Source organism: Myotis daubentonii, chromosome 1 (assembly GCF_963259705.1).
Source record: "Myotis daubentonii chromosome 1, mMyoDau2.1, whole genome shotgun sequence".
Lineage (NCBI taxonomy): Eukaryota > Metazoa > Chordata > Mammalia > Chiroptera > Vespertilionidae > Myotis > Myotis daubentonii.
In genome coordinates this window covers 21,854,066-21,874,287 of record NC_081840.1, presented here as the reverse complement: position 1 = coordinate 21,874,287, position 20,222 = coordinate 21,854,066, and the positions used below count along the sequence as shown (strand labels likewise).

General features: G+C 39.6%; 1 protein-coding gene across 17 annotated transcripts in view; it reads right to left on the bottom strand.

The window, feature by feature from the left end:
• Positions 1-3,912: 3,912 nt before the first annotated feature.
• The window catches only part of LOC132231300 (acylphosphatase-1), a 41,862-nt gene continuing 25,552 nt past the window's right edge, over positions 3,913-20,222 (bottom strand). For 4 of the 17 annotated variants that reach the window (XM_059690163.1, XM_059690154.1, XM_059690180.1 and 1 more), the window contains 7 exons: positions 17,819-17,890; positions 16,061-16,172; positions 14,908-15,067; positions 8,500-8,523; positions 8,319-8,397; positions 5,767-5,918; positions 3,913-4,307 (listed from right to left, as the gene is read on the bottom strand). In XM_059690163.1, the coding sequence (XP_059546146.1) occupies positions 4,188-4,307; positions 5,767-5,918; positions 8,319-8,397; positions 8,500-8,523; positions 14,908-15,067; positions 16,061-16,172; positions 17,819-17,890 (719 nt within the window). In that variant the 3' untranslated portion in view covers positions 3,913-4,187. Of the gene's footprint in view, positions 4,308-5,766; positions 5,919-8,318; positions 8,398-8,499; positions 8,524-14,907; positions 15,068-16,060; positions 16,173-17,818; positions 17,891-20,222 lie in introns of those variants that run through there. The other 13 variants (XM_059690170.1, XM_059690198.1, XM_059690209.1 and 10 more) reach the window with 13 other exon arrangements.

Genomic DNA, 20,222 nt, shown 5'->3' with positions numbered 1-20,222 from the left:
TCCCACCACTGCAGCTGCGCTTGCCAGCTATGAGCCCGGCTTCTGGCTGAGTGGCACTCCCCTGTGGGAGTGCACTGACCACCAGGGGGCAGCTCCTGCGTTGAGTGTCTGCTCCGGTGGTCAGTGCACATCATAGCGACTGGTCGTTCTACTGTTCAGTCGATTTGCATATTACCCTTTTATCATATAGGATACTCTGTGGAAGAGAAGGAGCCTTTCAGTAGTGTTTTTTTTGAGGCATGTTACATTTAGAATTAAGACCTGCCTAGAAAAAACTTTATTAAAGATTCCTGAAATTCATAATCTATATGTTAAATTCTGCAATTTACTACTAAAAAAGAGGTGATGAACTACTTTGAATAATGATAAATTAATAACAGTAGCTAACTCCAAACCACTTTTTGGTGGGACCATCATTACTTGCTTTTGAAGGGAACAAGAGCACTTGTTTAGTCAGGCAAGTTGTGCAGGCAGAGTCAGGCCAAATCAGCTTCAGACTGCTACTTGAGTCACTAGCTTCCTGGCTCCATAGATTCCAATATGTAAGACACTCAGATTCCCACGGGCTTTGATGGGGTTGCCTGAACTTTATCAAATGCTTCTGAGTGCTCTCTGACAAATGGGCATGCGTTGAAATGACCCAAGGGTTTGAAAAATTCCAAGCCACAGGATAACCCCTTCTTTCTTCATACTCTCCACAATTTCTGATGCAATATATTTAGGAGGGACTCGGGAGTTATTGAAAGATGAATAAAGGAATTAATGGAGGGATAGAAGGAAGAGTTTATTTGGTCCACATTATCCAGATTTTTGGTTTCCCAGACTTCTTTTCCTCTCTTCTGAGCTCATCTTTTTGCCATCATCTCACTGTTAATGAGCAACTTCAGCTCAGGGAGGGTGAAAATAGGACATACAGTGGCAAACATGCCAGTCGGTTCTCATTGTTGACCTGCTTTTGTAAAGAGTTTTGATGGAATGGGGTGGGACTTCAGGTGGGAGCAGGGAGAAAGTTCTTTGTGCCAGAAAATGCCATTCCCTTCTCTCAGATGTGCTGTTACCGGTGAAGTGGCAGCTGGGCTGGCCGTCAGTGCTCTCTAGGAACCGACCAGCTGCCTCTTCTCACCTGGCATGACCTCCTCAGCCCCCACACAGCTCTAGAATTTGGCCGCTCCTTGGCCCTGTTCTTTCTGGTTGGCTTGTTTTTTTCACTCCGTTAGACTCAGATCCCAGCTGTTCATTTGTTCTGACCCTTTGCCTTGCTCCGAGTCTGATTGCTAAGACCTCTCCATTGTCAGCTGCTCATGGAGTTCCAGATGCCCGGCTATGTTCAAGACCTTGCCCTAGCCCTCTCCTCAGTCTCTCCCCTTCCTCTTAGCCTACACACTACGCTTTCTGAGACCTCTCCTACTGCCAGCTGTAGCCTCAATTCTGACAGATTCTTATCTCAGTAATAAAGATACAGCTGGTAACGCAGTGATCCCTAAACCTAGAAGAAGTTACCCTATTCTATCATCAGTTTCCTTGCCTTCCTCCCTGACTATAGCTACTTAGTTATGTACGTTTCTTAGTTACGTACCTTTATTTCTCAATAAAAATTTGAAGGATATTACCAACAAAAGGAACTCTCAAGAACAACTTCACTACCCATCTCATCTCTCAGGTTTTACTCTGAAGTTAATGAAGCCTCCACAACCAGAATCTAATAAAAATGAACTAAGATTCAAACTGATAAATCACTAATAAATTAAAAATACATAGAGCAGCATATGGACGTAATAATGGGAAGGAGTGTGTAATGTAAAGTCACACAGACCTGGGTCTGGATTCTGGTTCTCTTAGGTAGGCCCTCAGCAAACTAGTTAACATCTCTGAGCCTTAGTCGTCTCACTGTAAAAGAGAGATACTAGCTTCCTAAGAGGATTGTTATAAAGGCTGAAATAATGTATACGCGGTAGCTATTGTTATTGGAGCTAGAAAACTTGGGTACCACTCTCAGCTTTACTTACTAGCTGTGTGATCTTAGACAATATCACTTAATATTTTTCAGCTTTAACCCCCTCTGTAAAATGGGGAGAATAATACCACCTTATTTCATAGGTTACCAGAAATTCAAATACTGGTAAGATAGGAAAGGTATATGAAAATTATTTTGTAAATCTTAAAAATGATGAAAAAGATGTTGCAATGAGAATTTCCATTTTTGTATTTCCTGACCAGCCTGCTCAAATTGGCCTTTGTATCAATGGAATTATTTTCCATTGATGAATTGGAAAATTTAAATGTATCTTTTCTCTTATGGCACCTGAGTTAAAAACAAACCAGAACAGAACCCTAATAGGCAATAATCAAAGTAATGTTAGACATTTTTGGCTAATAGGTTGGTTTTATGCTGATGCGTGCTACTGAGTTTCTAAATTATTAAAATAGGATAATTATCTCTTACATTGATTGATCCAGGCTAGCTAGAGAAATTGGTTACATAATTTATGGAGAACTTTTTCGAATCCTCTCTTAATTTCCAGAAAACAGTGGTTTGGGATTATAGTAAAACCTTTTGAAATTGCACCCCATCATCCTTATATAAGAGGTATTGTAACATTTTTTTAAATCCCACACATTGGTCTGATCTGGAAAGATTTCAAAACTCCCAGGACAGTTGGCCTCCATGTAGCTCTGGAGAGTGGAGACAGAGGTTCAGAGGCCAGGGCACCCTGCTGGGCCTGGAGGCAGAGCCCCTGACAGCCTTGCAAATCCCCCTGAAAGCACCCTCCTTTCTAAGGTCATCTCTCCCCACTATGAAACTGTCTATGGATATTTAGAAGAATAAAGACCATTTCTAGACAGTGGTGCCTATTCTTCAGAGTTCCAATTATGTACTTCTACAAGGATCCCCTTGAAAACCAGTGAAGGCTTTCCATGAGCCTTCTCTGAGGCACACACTAATGAATGCAATACTTCATTGCTCCTGTAAGATTCACTGCAGGCTATTGGCAAACAAGCTTTTCTTCCATGAGCACTAGTTTGTTTCCTGTATTTAAAAAGAAGGAAAATAATTCCACTGATACAAAGGCCAATTTGAGCAGGCTGGTCAGGAAATAAAAAAGTGGAAATTTTCATTGCAACATCTTTTTCATTGTATAACATCCCAGTTGCAATAAACATTGCCAGCTGTTTCTTTTGCCTTTTTCCCCTGCTATAGGACTTTAGTCTATTGAGTCTTATTAACCAGAAATCAAGTCATCTAAATAGGTGGGGGAAATACAAGTGGCATAACAAGCATTTGCAGAAAAACCCCAAATGAAATTATGAGGCAATTAGATACACATACTGTAATAAAACAAGATACAATTTGAAAGGGACCAAAAGAACCCTGACTCCTGAAAAAATGTAGAGAACACATCTGGTTAGGTTGAAAGAGTAAATGCTGCATTTTGATATGAAAATTGCTTTCACAAAGAGATACTTTATAAAGTACAAAAAATATTTTTAAAAAGCTCATAGTACTTTAATCATTTTACTGCTCTAGAATATGAACATCACTCTGAATTTTTAAAGTGACAGTAAAACAAAAAATGAAGAAAAGAACTTTAATTTCTCTATTTTATCCTTGTCCTTATTTCTCTTATCAATAGTTTTTATCCCTAAAATAATCTAACTATAGGTGTGATGGAAGACTGCAGAGAGTAGTTTTGTTGAGGGTAGAGAAACTCCAAGTCTGAGATTTAGAATGTAAAGCAGCAGCAGAGGGAAGTGAAGGGAGAGGAAAGCTAGAGGACAGGCCTGGGCAGTCTAGGAGGGGGGAACTTGATTCCTGGGAGTTCAGCATTAGGTAAATTAACATCAATGCAAATTACGAGGCTGGAAAAAATTGCAAACCAAACAAAAACCCACATCCCAAGAAAACCATAAACCAACCAATCAGACAATCATTAAATTTTATCCCTTAAATAAGTTACAAAAAGTAGATATTATAGGGCAGACTTCTGTGTCCATGGATGCAAATGAAGTGTCTTTAGGCTTGAATTCCATCTGACTACTCAACTAGAGGAATCATCTGCTCAAGGAAGACTGACATGAGTGCCCTGGGCTGCTTCCGTCAAGACTGCTGGTGCCTGCTGATATGCTCTCTGTTCAGAGGCATATCGTTAGCATCCCTTTTGGTTCCTTATAGATCAATAATTCTGTTCTCATAGTGGTTCACAAGGAGGCATGGATACCTGCAGGCTTTGCCTTGTATCACATTCTTCTTTTCTAAAGAGACGCCAGGCCTGGGCCATTTTGCGCAGTTTTGCAAGATTGGGTTTAATCTATGGGAAGAAAGAAAGTAATTCCAATTACCAGTAGGAAAAGCCAAGTAGCATATAAGTATTTCCTAATTATCGCTATTCAAACGTGTTTAGATTTCTAATTTCTGGGTTCAGAAGAGAGTGTAGATTTCCTAAGATAAGTGGGACTGAAAACTTTTAAGTCTAGATCCCCATCTCTTCAGGAATAAGGACAAAACTTTTTTTCATTTTTTTCACTGTCATGTAAAGCAAAAAGGGTTTTTGTGGTTTTTTTGTAATGTTTTTATTGATTTCCGAGAGGAAGGGAGAGGGAGAGAGAGATAGAAACATCAATGATGAGAGAGAATCATCAATTGGCTGTCTCCTGCACGCCCCCTCCTGGTGATCAAGCCCACACCTGGGCATGTGCCTTCACCAGGAATCAAATTGTGACCTCAACTCATAGGTTGACACTCAACCACTGAGCCACACTGGCCAGGCAAAAAAAAAAAAGTTTTTAATAGAGTAAAATGTACTCGATTATTGAGAAAACATCAATACCTGAAAACTCCATACAAGAAAAGACTTTATAGCCCTTAGCAGGAAAGGTAAGCAAAAGAAAAGATTTAGGCCCCAGCCAAGTGGCACAGTTGGTTGGAGTGTCATCCCCCATATGCCAAAAGGTTTCAGATCCAATTCCCAGTCAGGCACATACCTAGGTTGTGAGTTTGACCCCTGGTGCCTACAGGAGGTAACTGATTGATGTCTCTTTCTCATCGATGTCTCTCTCCCTCTCCATTCCTCTCTCTCTAAAATCAATAAAAACATATCCTCGGGTGAGGATTAAAAAAAACATATAAATAATATTTTGGAAAGCAGCAACATGGATATTCCTATCATACTCTCGTGTTCTGTTTCATTTAAGATTGTAACAAGGACAGGAAAAGTTCTTTAATTTAATCACTGTGCCTTTATTGTATTATCGACATCATTGTTCCTGGGCTGCTGAATAATCAGGGCCAAAGCTTGATGTGGAAATCTAAGCTTGCTTCCCGTGGCCTGATGATGCCCAAATCATAACTCTAGAGGTCCTTGGAGGTAGCTACCATTTCCAACAAGTGCCACCAAGCAACTGGCTGTTTAGGTTCCATTTGCCAGCAGTGAATTTGCTGTTTCCACCAACTTTCTGTAACCCCTGAACTTCTGCATCTTATCAAATCTAGAGCCAGTAGGCAACAGATGTCCAGAATACACCAGTTTGTACATGTGTTAAACTTAAAAAATACACAGGCATTATGTGTATAATCTGACAGTTCCACCTAAGCTCCATTTTGAATTTGAGCTAGAAGCTGAAATGGTGAAACTTTACATAAACTTCCAATGTGTAATTTTGAAAAATCTCCTGTTTTGGGAAGGATTAAGATATTACATTTGGATAATAGCATCTGAAAAAGGAAAAGCAGATAAACTTTGCTTCCTCTTCTGTTAGTCATCACTGTACCTGTTTTTCCTGCTCCAAGTGGTCTATGTCAGCCAACGGCAGCATAGAAGGTCTCCCATGAGCACACTGGAATGGCAGCTGGCACCAGGACAGGGCTTCAATAAGGCGATAGCTCTCCTCTAAGCTCAGGCCATCATTAAACTTAATGGCCCCTAAACGAAAGACAGAAACAAGAAGGTTATGGTGTATACGGTGGGAAACGAATGCTGACCCTGGGTCAGAGCCAAGTATCTGGGAAAAGTACAATGTTTCTGAGGCCCTCTCATGTGACTTTGATACTGCTTGAAACTCAGGCCTCAGGACTGACCTCTCTCAGCTTTTCCTTATGGAACCTTTGTCTTTCTAATCCTTGTTGGAGGCATTCCTTAACTTGTTAGGCTTTTCTTTCAGAGTTTTTCTCAAAGAGGTAAGAGCAATATTTTTGCCTACTTCTTATGTTTATGAATCAAGGTCATCTTTCGTCCATAGCCAATCCAGCACCAAGATCTCTGTTTTCTACAATGTCCATTTCACTTGCTTCTTTTTTTATTTCCATAATAATCTTAATCTAAATGCGTATTGTTAGAACTGCCTTTATGCATACATTAACTTAATCAATAAATATTTTTAAGTATATACTTTGTATTAGGGGCTATGCCACGCAGTGAATGAGAAAAGGGTCTTCACCCTTATGAAGTTTATGATCTAATGGGTCTAAGAGGTGAGACAAACATTAAATAAGTAATTACACAATAACTTAAATGATAAATTAAATTATATTTATAAAATACATATTTATATATAAATATATAAAATACATTTTAATTTATAGACTTAAATTATAAATTATAAGTTTTGTAAAATGTAGGGTATGAAAGAATATGTAATAGGAAAACCCAGTTTAGGAGGTCAGGGAAGGCTTCCCTGACAAAATGATATTTAATCTGAGACCTTAAGTTTAGAAAAACAAGAAGGAATTGGAAAGGCATTTCAGATGGAGGAAAGGGCAAATGCAGAGGTGCAGAAACATAAGAACTAGGCCAAGGAAGAGACTAGACCAGGGGTGGGCAAACTTTTTGACTCGAGGGCCACAATGGGTTCTTAAACTGGACCGGAGGGCCGGAACAAAAGCATGGATGGAGTGTTTGTGTGAACTAATATAAATTCAAAGTAAACATCATTACATAAAATGGTACGGTCCTTTTTTTTTTTAGTTTTATTCATTTCAAACGGGCCGGATCCGGCCCGTGGGCCGTAGTTTGCCCACGGCTGGACTAGACTGTAAAGGGCAAGGTGGAGAGTGAGATGAAATGAGGCAGGGGCCAGATCATGAAGCCCCCAGCAAGACATGGTGAGGAATAAAATTTTTATCTTAACAGCAATGAATAGTCTTGACACCTTTTAGTTAGAAGAATGACATGCTCAAAGGGACGTTTCAAAAAGATTCCTCTGGGTGCTGAGGGAAAAGTAGCTTGAAGCAGAGACAGAACGGATGTGGGGAGACTAAGTAAGAGGACTCAAGTGGCACCCAGTCCTCTGGAAACAGATCATGTCAGACAGATTTAAGATACATTCTGAAGGTAGAGATGGTGGAATTTGGTGATGGTGTACATTTGAGGAGTAAAGACAGGATAAAAGGAGTTTAGGATATTTACAGGAGACAAATTAATGAGTGACTGGTTACTTAGCTAGAAAAGACAGGAAGTGAAGATTGATGGAGAGAGATCAGAGGAGGGTGTCAGTTAACTGGAGACTCCTTTGTGGTCAAATGACAGTTGCAGGGGATTCTGTAGCTGTCAGCACCCCTAAGGTAAGTTCCTCCGACACCCATATGTGTGTGTGTGTGTGTGTGTGTGTATACACACACACACACACACACACACACACAGGTTAAGATGCAAAGTGTCCCCTCAGAGTTTGACTGGGAGACCAGAAGTTCAATCGCTTGCTATGACGTGTGCTGACCACCAGGGGGTGGCGTGGAAGAAGGAAGCCCCAGCCAGCAGCCAGAAGGCCCTGATCGCCAGCCAGGCCTAGGGACCCTACCCATGCATGAAATTTTGTGCACCAGGCCTCTAGTTTTATCATATTATCCTACTCAAGAACCCTTGATGATTCTAATGCCTTCTGTATAAAATCTAAAGGTTTTGTTGTGACCTTTTAGGCTTCTTTCTTACCAATCTAATTTGTTGATACTCTTTGCTGTGCCTCATATAACTAATTTGTGCCTCTGGTCTGCACAGGCTATTTCTTCCCCCTGCAGTAAACTTTCCCTTCTATCGTGAATCCATGTCCCTCAGCTCATTCAAAACTTGACTCAAAATATATCTCCTCTAGGAGTTACTCTTCCACGCATATAAGTCAGGCTGCATTATGGTAAAATCTGTGTGTTGGTATTTTTACTTTGTAAACATAGTTTTCTAGTGTTCATTTTGAGTGTGTTCAGTTTCTTGACCTGAATTGTGCCCACCCAGACGCGAGTAGTAAATGTGACTTCCACTTCTTTCATACGTGCTGTACCCCCGCCAGTGTTCAGCATGCAGAGGTGCTTGTCGCTGTTTGTTAGGTCTTACCATGGCAGGCTTGAGATGCCAACACCTTCTGGACCGTCAGTGGCAATGTCCCTTGGATGCCTCCTGTGGTCTGGAGTAGCTAATGCATAAACACATGCTTTATTAATGGGAAAGGAAATGGGACAGTAGCGCCTTTTGTGTGGTGCCCTTGTGTGAAACCCCAAAGAAGAGAAAAGTTTACCTCCACTTGTTCTCGAATAAATTCCTACAAACAAAAAAGGAAAACAGGCATTAATTTACTGTTACATTATACTTGCCCTTTGATAGTTCACAAAATATCCCAATTTTCTTCTTTAAAATATGCCTCCTGAAGGAGAGTTCCAGCAATACAGCACTTAGGTGCAAATAATTTATTCATTGTAAGGCACTTTAAATATGCAATACCAAGACAACTGACTAGAACTCTTATTGGATAGAGAATATATTAGCTACTGTAAGTTCCTCCAGAGACAGCTCATCGACTCATGAGGTTATGTAACTGGTGAGAGTAGACTTGATGATTCAACTGATTCTAAATAGCAGGGAGGCATCTCACTAAGAGGCTGTCTGTTTGTATTCATAATCTCAAGCAGAACAAGTGTAATATTACACAGAAACTGAATAAATATACAAGGACCATCCACCAACTGTGCACTCAGTTTAACACTTGCTTAGATATCACAGACATAAGCAGTCACCTTAGTTCCCATGGGCTTTTTTTTTTTATACAATTCCCCTCAGGTCGAAAATCGTATTTTCTGAGGAATCTTGTTGAGAAATTTCTCCTCACTAGTATATCTCTGTCCCAAGGGCAGCCCTTTTAACAGTTATATTCCTGAAGATGTTAACATTTACAAAAGGACTTTAAAGAAATTTAAAGCAGACACTAGTTCATACTACCACTTTGTTTAACTTCTGGAAGTAACTGTTTTGTGATATGGCACATATAATATTTCATTATAAGAATACACAGGATTTCTTTACTCCTAGAAATGGCAATGTATAAATTAGCTTCCTAAGATTACAATATGGTAGATTTTCTTTTTAGAGCAGACTCAAAAAATTCTCTCCCCATCCCATGTACACTCTAGTCCAAAATGCTTATACATGAGCAAAGTTATAAACAGCTAGGTTGTAAATACTATGCATTTTTTTAAAAGCCACCTATTTTTCCAAACAAATCTAAACAGAACGATGTCTCTTCATACCTGACCCCACTAACAAGGCTTAGTGTGGATACAGATAAAACCTAACTTCTTTGCTATTCTCTCTTGTGCCTGTATATCTGGGACTTGTAAAACAACAGTTTGTAAGCCTGGTGAGGGGGAGATAGATCTTACTGTCTGTTTATTTCATAATTCAATCATTCAATTGATGCTAGATAATTTATATGTTAAAACGGCTCATTCATCAGAGGATAGAACTTTATAGAAAGATGTATTAGTGATCGTTCAACTGCTAAGGTCCAAGTAGTTACCTTTTCTTTAAGACACCAAAACTATTCCAGCTTCTTCCAGCATCAACAGAATCTCTCCTGATCAGCCTGACTTAACATAATCAAGATTTTCTGAAACCATAAGCTTTGTTTCAATCCGAAATAAACTCCTTACCAACAGTCTTTGAAGTCACTTTACGAAAAGTTTTTATTGTAATTTTCTGGTTAAATACTTAGAGATTGAATAACAAAAGATTCTAACAGATCCTATCTTTTGGATTTAAGACAAGTTGGAGGAGGAGCCTTGGAAAAATAAGCTATGTTGGGAGAAAAGAGCAATGCTGAAAACAAAGCAAAGGTTGTCTGATCAAAGGGCAGTTTTGGAAAGGGTAAAATCAACGTAATCCAAAGCTCTCTCCTGTATGCAGCCAAAGTTCTCGAAAGAGTAGTATAGTTCGTTCCACTCCCCCTCCCTTCACTCCCTCCCTGACCCAGAGCAATCTGTCTTCTGTCCCACCCAACTCCCAGGAAATGATTCTACAAGGTAACCAATGTCCTCACGACTGCCAAATCCAACTTGCTATTGTTAACCATTTCCTTCTTGCTTAAAACTTTCCTTCGCTTGGGCACTATTACTTTTCCCCAATTTTCCTCCTCTCTCGCTGACCAAATATATTCAATGATCCTTTACAGTTCCTTTCTTTAGGCAGTAGCTTTCCAGACCTTTGCTAAAACATTTGCTGAATGTTCCGCACTTTGCTCTTTTCTCTTTTTATTCTTCATACTTCCCCTGGACAATCTCACTTCCTTTAGACCAGTGGTTCTCAACCTTCCTAATGCCGCGACCCTTTAATACAGTTCCTCATGTTGTGGTGACTGCCAACCATAAAATTATTTTCGTTGCTACTTCATAAATGTCATTTTGCTACTATTATGAATCGTAATGTAAATATCTGATATGTAGGATGTATTTTCATTGTTACAAATTGAACATACTTAAAGCATAGTGATTAATCACAAAAACAATATGTAATTATATGTGTGTTTTCTGATGGTCTTAGGCGACCCCTGTGAAAGGGTCGTTCGACCCCCAAAGGGGTGGCAACCCACAGGTTGAGAACCGCTGCTTTGGACCCTTTACCAGCTTCTGATATTATCAAAATATATATATACTGTTAACTTCCAAATAGAGATGGGTAGCCCAGACTTCTTTCCCAAGTGCTAGGTCTGAGAGTCTGCCTATCTACTGGAAATCCCCATTTGAAGACATTCAATGTATCTACTAGTAAACCTAGACTTAGATTCTAACTCCCCAGACAGATGTACTAGTACTCCTCCTCCTCTATTTCCTTTTGCTGGCAGTGGCACCACCTTGCTTCCAGTCATCTGAGTTAGAACCCTCAGAATCATTACTTATCTGTTCTTTTATATTCTATTGCTTCCTAGGTCCTCTGGATTCTACCTTCCAAATTGTGTTCCTCCTCTGCATTATCACTGCTACTGACTTAGTCCAATCTTCATCCTCTCCTATTTGAACCAGTGCAATAACCTCTTAGCTGCTCTGCCTACCTCAAATCTTTCCCATATCAGCCTATCTCACAATTTATCCACTAAGTATATCTTCTAACTTTTATTTTTATATATTAATAAAGTAATTCAGATTTCTAGAAAAATGGTACACCAAGTTGATGTGGATTTGCCTGTGCTCCAAACAGAAAGTGCTAGAGATGAAGGAGTAAGAACCATAATGAATAAAATGGGATACCATGAAAAAAGAACTGATAGATTTAAGAACCAAAATTTTGGAAATAAAAAATAGAGTGATTGAAATTTTAACTCAGTGACAAGTTAAACATCTAATTAAATAGTAGGTGAAAAGAGAATTTAGTTCACTGGAAGATGAGGAAATTTCCCAGACTACATCACAGAGAGATAAAGCAATGGGAAGTATGAAAGAAAAGTTAAAAGACATGGAAAAGAGAAAGATAAGGTCAAGTAGACATCTTACAGGATTTCTCAGAGACAAGAAATGAGGCAGAAGCAATGTTTGAAATTATAATAAGTATACATTTTCCATAGTGAAGAAGTATGATGAATCTCAAGAAGGAAATGAAAATAAATTCATTTTCAAAGATAAATCATAGGGAAACTGCAGAATACCAAAGACAAAATCTTAAACCAGAGAGAAAATCAATTTATCTACAAAATAATGATTAGATTGACAATGGTCTTTAGTAGCAAAAATAGAATGTCAGAAGTAATGGAATATTGTATTTATTTGAGTTTGGAGGTAAGACTGATTTTTGTTTTTAATTAAATATTTTATTTCTTTAATATTTAATGTTGAGATTAGTGGCCCCTGATGTAAATTATGCTCCTAAAGGAATAAATCCTTCCCTCAATAAATTAGACATTAATCTCCTTGTGATCACACAAAAAAAGTAATGGAATATTTTCAAAATGCTGATAACTGACAATATGGAATTCTGTTTTTAGCTAGACAATTATACAAGTGTGAAGGCAAAATAAAGTTGTTTTCAAAGACAGATTATCATTAATGGACTCGTAAACAAAAGAATTTTTAAGAGATTTACTTCAGTAAAAAAAAATTGAACACAAAGTAGGATGCAAGAAGCAAGAGTGAACAAAGACTCTTAAACATTTTGGTTAATCTAAATAAATATTGACTTTAAAATTAATGACTACCAGGGAGATTAAAAATAAGGTGAAATTCAAATAGGCAACAACAACATGGAAAATGGGAGAGGAGTGATGGTTGATTTTTGTGGGGTTTAAGAATAAAACGGAGCCGTAACCGGTTTGGCTCAGTGGATAGAGCGTCGGCCTGCGGACTGAAAGGTCCCGGGTTCGATTCCGGTCAAGGGCATGTACCTTGGTTGTGGGCACATCTCCAGTAGGGAGTGTGCAGGAGGCAGCTGATCGATGTTTCTCTCTCATCGATGTTTCTAACTCTCTATCTCTCTCTCTTCCTCTCTGTAAAAAATCAATAAAATATATTTTAAAAAAAACAAACACAAAACAAAAAAAAGAGAATAAAACGGAGAAACAAATTTCTTCTAAACTTTGTTAAATATGCAATTCTAACTTCTAAACCAATGGGGGGGCGGGGGGAAGAAATGAAGAAAATGCTAATAGAAAACAGAAAAGGAGGGGGGAAAAGGCAATAAAGACAAAATAAATTATGTTTTTTTAAAAGAAAAAAAGAAACGTAAGTAAAGTAAGAAGTAATGGTCCTCTTCAACTCCCACAATGCTACATCCCAGGAGCAGCTTTCCAGACCTTTTCCATAACATACACATGTAGTCATATTAAAATGCTGTGCTGAAATGTATCTCACTCTTCTTCATGGCTGCCCATAGGATGAAATGCAAACTACTGAGCAGAATATGCTATGCCTTTATGATTTAGTCTTAACAACCTATCTAGTCTCATCTAGTCCCACCACTACTCCATATATATCTTAATTGAACCATTTATATTGGTAGTTCCCTATACACAGGATTTGCATCAAATCTCTAATATCTGTTCCTCTGTTTAGAATGCCCTTCTCCTCTCTTCTGTATTTGGCAGGCTCCTGGTGTTTTACAAGACATTTCCTTTTTATTTTATTTTTACTTATATATTTTTTATTTATTGACTCTAGAGCAGGGGTCCTCAAACCATGGCCCGCGGGCCACATGCAAATAAAAATACTGTATTTGTTCCCATTTTGTTTTTTTACTTCAAAACAAGATATGTGCAGTGTGCATAGCAATTTGTTCTTAGTTTTTTTTTAAACTATAGTCCGGCCCTCCAACGGTCTGAGGGACAGTAAACTGGCCCCCTGTTTAAAAAGTGTGAGGACCACTGCTCTAGAGAAAAGGTGGCAGGGGGGGGAGAGAGAAAAAGAGACAACAGAGAAACATCAGCTTGTTCCATTGATTTATGCATTCATTGGCTGATTCTTGTATGTACCCTGACAGGGGATCAAATCTGAAACCTTGGCGTATGAGATGACACTCTAACCAACTGAACTACCCGAGCAGGGCCCATAGCACTTATAAAGATACTAGGGGCCCGGTGCACGAAATTCGTGCACTGGGTGTGTGTGTGTGGGGGGAGTGTCCCTCAGCCCAGCCTGCCCCCTCTCACATACTGGGAGCCCTCAGGCGTTGACCCCCATCACCCTCCAATCGCAGGATTGGCCCCTTGCCCAGGCCTGACGCCTCTGGCTGAGGCATCTGGCCCGGGCAGCGGGGACCCGCAGCTGCAGCGGCCCCACAATCGTGGGCTTTGCTTTAGGCCCAGGCAAGGGACCCCTAGCTCCTGGGACTGCCAGCTTCGACCGTGCCCAGCTCCCATCGCTGGCTCCACCCCTACTTCCTGCTATCACTGGCCAGGGCGGAAAAGGCACCTGATTCTCCGATCATGGCTGGGGGGCAGGGCAAAGGCGGCCCCAGGGCCGCCTTTGCCCTGCCCCCCAGCTCTTAGCTCCCCCCTGGGTTTCCGATCACTGTCAGTGGCAGGGGGCTTCTTCCTGCTTTCCCTTTCGCCTCCCTGCATGTGCCTACATATGCAAATTAACCGCCATCTTGTTGGCAGTTAACTGCCAATCTTAGTTGGCAGTTAATTTGCATATAGCCCTGATTAGCCAATGAAAAGGGTAGCTCGTATGCCAATTACCATTTTTCTCTTTTATTAGTGTTGATTTTTTAAAATTGATTTTTAAAGAGATAGGAAGAGAGGGGGAGAGAAACGCTGATATGAAAGAGAAATATTGATCAGCTGCCTCCCACATGTCCCTCCCCCCTCCCCCCTCCCCCCTCCCCCTCCCCCTCCCCCTCCCCTACATTGGGAATCGAGCTGCAACCTGGACATGTGGCCTGACTAGGAATAGAACCAGCAACCTTTTGGTACACAGGATGACACTCAACTAACTGAGCCACATCAGCCAGGGCCATAGCACTTTTGAACATACTTCTGCCCAAATGTCATTGTTATAATTACTTAAATGTCCTTCTTCCTCACCTTGAGCTAATTCATCTTTCGCTCTCTAGTACCTGGCACACAGCAGGTATTTCATAAGTGCTTACTGAATAAAACATGAATATAGTTCCTAAACAAAATAGGAGGTTACTATCACTCAGCAATTTAACATCTGCAACTATGCCTTACCTCCACAATACTCTTGGTCACTGTAGATCTTCCTCTTCGAAGTTCATTGGCTTCTCTTTCTACAAAACAGAGTGGTACTTTTCCTACAAGGACCAGAGAATCACTAGTATCTGGAAATATAATTCCAAGGCCCAGATCTTCCAGATTTTTGTGGTAACACCTAAAGAGACAATCTCAAATGTAAAATCATCACTTCATTCATGTTTCACTACTGGTTCCAAATACCTGATATTTTCTCAAAAGTTGCCACAAGCTTTATAAGTTATACTGTTTTCTCATATTTATGAGTATTTGTTTAGAATTTTATTTTATTTTTGAATTACAGTATCTTTCTTTTTTCACCCTCTTTTCCATTGAGAGAATCACCTTAGTACTAAGTCTTGTTGCTAAGTTTTTATTCTTCACTGAGCAATTGCTAGCTTCTCACGCTGGCACTTGAAGGAGTTTGGCACAAATAAAAGGGCTGAGAGTATTTGGAATCAGCATTAAAGCAGGGAGGTAATGAACAGCCCCAAGAACTAAGAAGTCCTGACTAATGGGATGTAAATAAATGGATCTGCCTCTAATATAAAGTATGCCCCAGGGGGAAAGATTTTATGGCAATGGCGTATTCCCAAAGCTGAAACATAAATTCAGAGACAATTCTCTTTTTCATTTCCAACCATCTGTACCACCCCAGAAGTGGGAAAACTTCCTATCTTGTGATTCACTATATGATTTTCCCCTTCCTTGCGGCCCAGTGTTTTACTTTCTTCCCAGTATGATTATGATAATGAAAACTAAGACTCCAAAGCAAAGCTGAATGGAAGCAATTACTGCAGTAACTTTGCTTTCAGAAACAGCACAGCATAAACACTGACTGTTCCAAGAAATGGTAAGATTATTCTAGGCCAACTGCTGGGAAAATTTATCAGGGAAACTCTATCCTATACTCAACAGCTGTGATACAGTGGAAAGAACAGCATCTGGAGTCAAAAAACCTGCATCTGAGTGCCTAGTCCACCACTTAATCGTTGTTATGACCTTGAATAAGTCATGTAACCTCTCTTAGTCTCAGGTGACTCATGTGAAAAAATGAACAATAGCTATGCTTACACCTCACAGATTGTGAATATTTACACTATCAACACCCCGTCCTCACGGTGGTACTAACCATAAGAGTCTCCTTTGTTCCTCTGTCACTGTTATCTCTAGTGGAGGACTTACAGTGGAAGACAGTAATTTTTTCCGACCAGAGCCTTGTGGCTGCTGTTTCTCATAGGAATCTATTGGGAGAACGACGAATGGGTTAAGAGTAGGAAGTGAAGTCTTCTAGATTCAGATAAAAATGAAACATGGTAAGGCAAGCCCATGTAATTACTACAGTGCATAGCACTGTGTTCAATGTAGTTTTAGGCTTTGAATTTCCATTATTAAAGTAAAACTAGTAAATACCCAGCTGCTATTTCATCTTAGCAGTATTTTCAAAAATAAGAACTGTAAGACTTAAATCTTACATTCAAATGAACAATGCAATGTTCCTGGAGATAGTCAATCCCCAGAGGTGAATAATGTGGATTACTGAGGAAATAAAATGGGTTTACTATACAGTCCCATGGCTCAAGAAGGCGTCCCCATTTCTTCAGAAGGGTTTCCCAGTCTCTGAAGAGACAGTCAACAGTACTATTCTCAGATGGTCCAGGGCCTATAGCAAGTAAGTTTTTCCAACAATTGGAAAAACTGAACAGGGAGTAAAATATCTCCCTAGGTCCTCACTTAACTCTTTGACATTAGGTTTTTTATTACTTGACCACAGGAGTAAAGATTTTCCTGATATTTTACCTGTTGGGGAACACACTGCTTCATGATGAGAAAAAATGGGGAGCAAAGATTTAAAAGCACATATTGCCTTTGGAAGGATAAATAACAAATGAATGATACTGGATGCCTCTGGGGACAGAAACTAGGTGGGATGAGGGACAAGGGTAGAAAGACTTTATTAGATTCCCTTTTGTGCCTTTCAGACTTGAACCTATTTGCTTATACTACCTATTCAAACACGAAATTTAAAATGAGAACGATTGGGCCTTCTGAGGTACTGGTGGTCTCTGCCTGATGACCTGTAAAGAAGGTAAATCAAGGTGATATGGGTATGTGGAGGGGCATATATTTGTGCTGGATGACATGCAGAAGTAGCGTAATCCTTAGACACCCAATCCTTAAGGTTAATGATAAATATATAGCAAATGTATCTTTAAAAAAAAAGTTTTTAAAATATTTTTACTGATTTCAGAGAGGAAGGGAGAGGGAGAGATAGAAACATCAGTGATGAGAGAGAATCATTGATTGGCTGCCTCCTGCACGCCCCACACTAGGGATAGAGCCCACAACCCAGGCTTATGCCCGGACTGGGAATCAAACTGTGACCTCCTAGTTCATAGGTTGACACTCAATCACTGAGCCACGCTGGATGGGCAGCAAATGTATCTTTGACAATGTAAGATCTGATGACTGAATTAGTAAAGTGAACTATTACATTCTTTCAGTAATAAAAGAAGGCAAGCCAGAAGACTTCAGCTTAATTTTGTGGGGTTTTGTTGTTGTTGTTTGTTAATCCTCTTCTGAGGATATTTTTCCATCAATTTTTTTTTTTTTGAGAGGGAGGGAGAGAGAGAGAGAGAGAGAGAGAGAGAGAGAGAGAGACATCAATTGATTGGTTGCCTCCTGCACGTGGATGGAGCCTGCAAAGGAGGTACATGCCCTTGGAATCGAACCCTTGAGCCTTCAGTTCACAGGCTGATGCTAGGGCTCAGCTTAATTTTTTAAACATACAATTCATTTTCCTCACAGCAGTCAGAGTTAGAAAAAATCTTTCGGTCATACTAATTCTGCTGGAGTCTCAAATCTGTTCTAACCCCAAAAAGATCCTTACCAATAATAAGCTGCTCCAAACGGACACGCTCATGGGCAGCATGCTGATCCACCAAGACTAGCAAATTTCCACCTAGAAGATTATCAAGGATTACTGAAGCTTCAAATTATCAGATCAACCTTAAATTAATCATGTTGTGTTGAGGGAGAAAAAAATTAATTCACACTAACAGGTGAGCATACGAGAAACGTACTGAGTAGTAACAAATGTATCTTAGTTCCTAAAAATAAATGAAATTATGGGGAATAACTACAACAAATTTATCTATTTTTTTAAATATATATTTTTAAAATTTATTTTCGAGAAGAAAGGAGAGAGTGAGAGAGAATCATTGATCGGCAGCTTCCTGCTCGCCCCACACTGGGGATCAAGCCTGCAACCCAGGCATGTGCCCTGATCAGGAATCAAACTGTGACCTCCTGGTTCACAGATCAATGCTCAACCACTGAGCCATGTGAGCCAGGCTAACCATACATTTTAAGCTTTAAATAACTGATTTTGCTTTATTAACTCAAATATGATAAAATGAAGGATCAGTAAACAATACATTATTATAATCAGCTGACCTTAATTTGCAAGCTACCCTGGAACCCATGAAGAATGTAATTCTACTACACTTTAGATCAGAGGTCAGAAAATTTTTTCCTGTGAAGAACCAGAGAGTAAATATTTTAGGTTTTGGGGGCCTTGGGTTTCTGTCACAACTACTCAATTCTTCATTTTGAAACCAAAGCAGCCACAGACAATATGTGAATATTATAGCTGTGTTCCCATAAAACTTTATGTGTAATTTTTAAAAAATATATTTTTATTGATTTTACAGAAAGAAAGGGAGAGGAAAAGAGAGTTAGAAACATTTGATGAGAGAGAAACATCGATCAGCTGCCTCCTGCATGTTCCCTACTGGGGATCGAGCCTACAACCAAGTTACAAGTCCTTGACCGGAATTGTACCCGGGACCCTTTAGTCTGTGGGCCAACACTCTATCCACTCAGCCAAACCAGTTAGGGCTGTATAATTTTGATGTATCAAGAAATATTCTTGTCTTTTTTCCAAATATTTAATCATCTAAAAACCATTCTTATCTACCTGGCTATACAAAAACAGGTGATGCTGGATCTGGTCCACCAGCCACAGTTTGCCCTGATTTAGAATCAGGCTTCTCAAATTTTGATGGGCATACGAATCACCTAGGGATCTTATTAAAATGCAGATTCTGATTCAGTAAGTTAGGAGTGGGGCACAAGCTTCTGCAATTCTAATAAACTCCCAGGTGATGATGCTACTTATAGACTTTGAGTAGCAAGGCTTTAGACACTCAAGTGCAAGAGAGGAGGCAGAATGCCTGACCCCAAAGCCATAACTAATCTTTTTCTCGTTGACAAGACCACTGATTTTCACTTATATTACTACATCTTTTTTAGCTTATAATTTTTTTTTAATCCTTACCCAAGGATATTTTCCATTGATTTTTAGAGAGAGGGAAAGACAGAGAGAAATATCGATGGGAGAAAAACACATCAGTTGGTTGCCTCCTGCACACACCCCAACCAGGACCCGGGCCAGGGAGGAGCCTGCAACCAAGGTACATGCCCTTGACGGGAATCAAACCCAGGACCCTTGAGTCCGCAGGCCAACGCTCTATCCACTGAGCCAAACTGGCTAGGGCTTATCTTATAATTTTAAAACTTTTGGCCAAAGGGTTGAGGTTTAGTGCTATGTATTACACTAAAATAAAAGTTCTCTTGAATTTGATCAAAACAGATTAATGCCTGTTTCTCCTGATTTAGTTCCCAGATTGAACTAAAGATTTAAAACTTGTTTCTATGATACTATCAAATTCATGGCATGAGAGCTTAAGACTTAAAGAAAAAAGGAAAAAATTTTTCTGACAGCATGTTCAAACACAGGAACAGGCCCCAAAAAGTTGAATTGTAAACTCCTTTGAGGATAGGAGGAGTTGCAGCTGGTTGTGATGAATACTGAACATCCTGTATTGGGCAAGACAATGAAATAAATAAATGGTGAGGGAGTGCCCTCGAATTTTAAAACTAGAGCCAACGTGAATTACCAAGAGCCAGTGACCCTAAAAATCAATCCTGTACCTGACTCCGGAGGAATGGTTTATAGTCTACAATAGTGTTCACAACCTTTTTCATTCCTTGAATGAAGCAGAATATATTAAGGTAATTTGCTAATGCTGGAAGCTGTACTTTTAATATTCCAACACAATACAAGTTTCATATGGGCAAGGATTTCTGTCTGTCATAGTTCCAGCATGTGTAACAGCAGTCAGGTACATAATAGGCACTCAATAATTGTTTACAGAATAAATGAATGAATCTTTATTCTTCAGGGTATCATAACTGAAAAACTATTTTACTGTAGGTGGAAACATTCCATT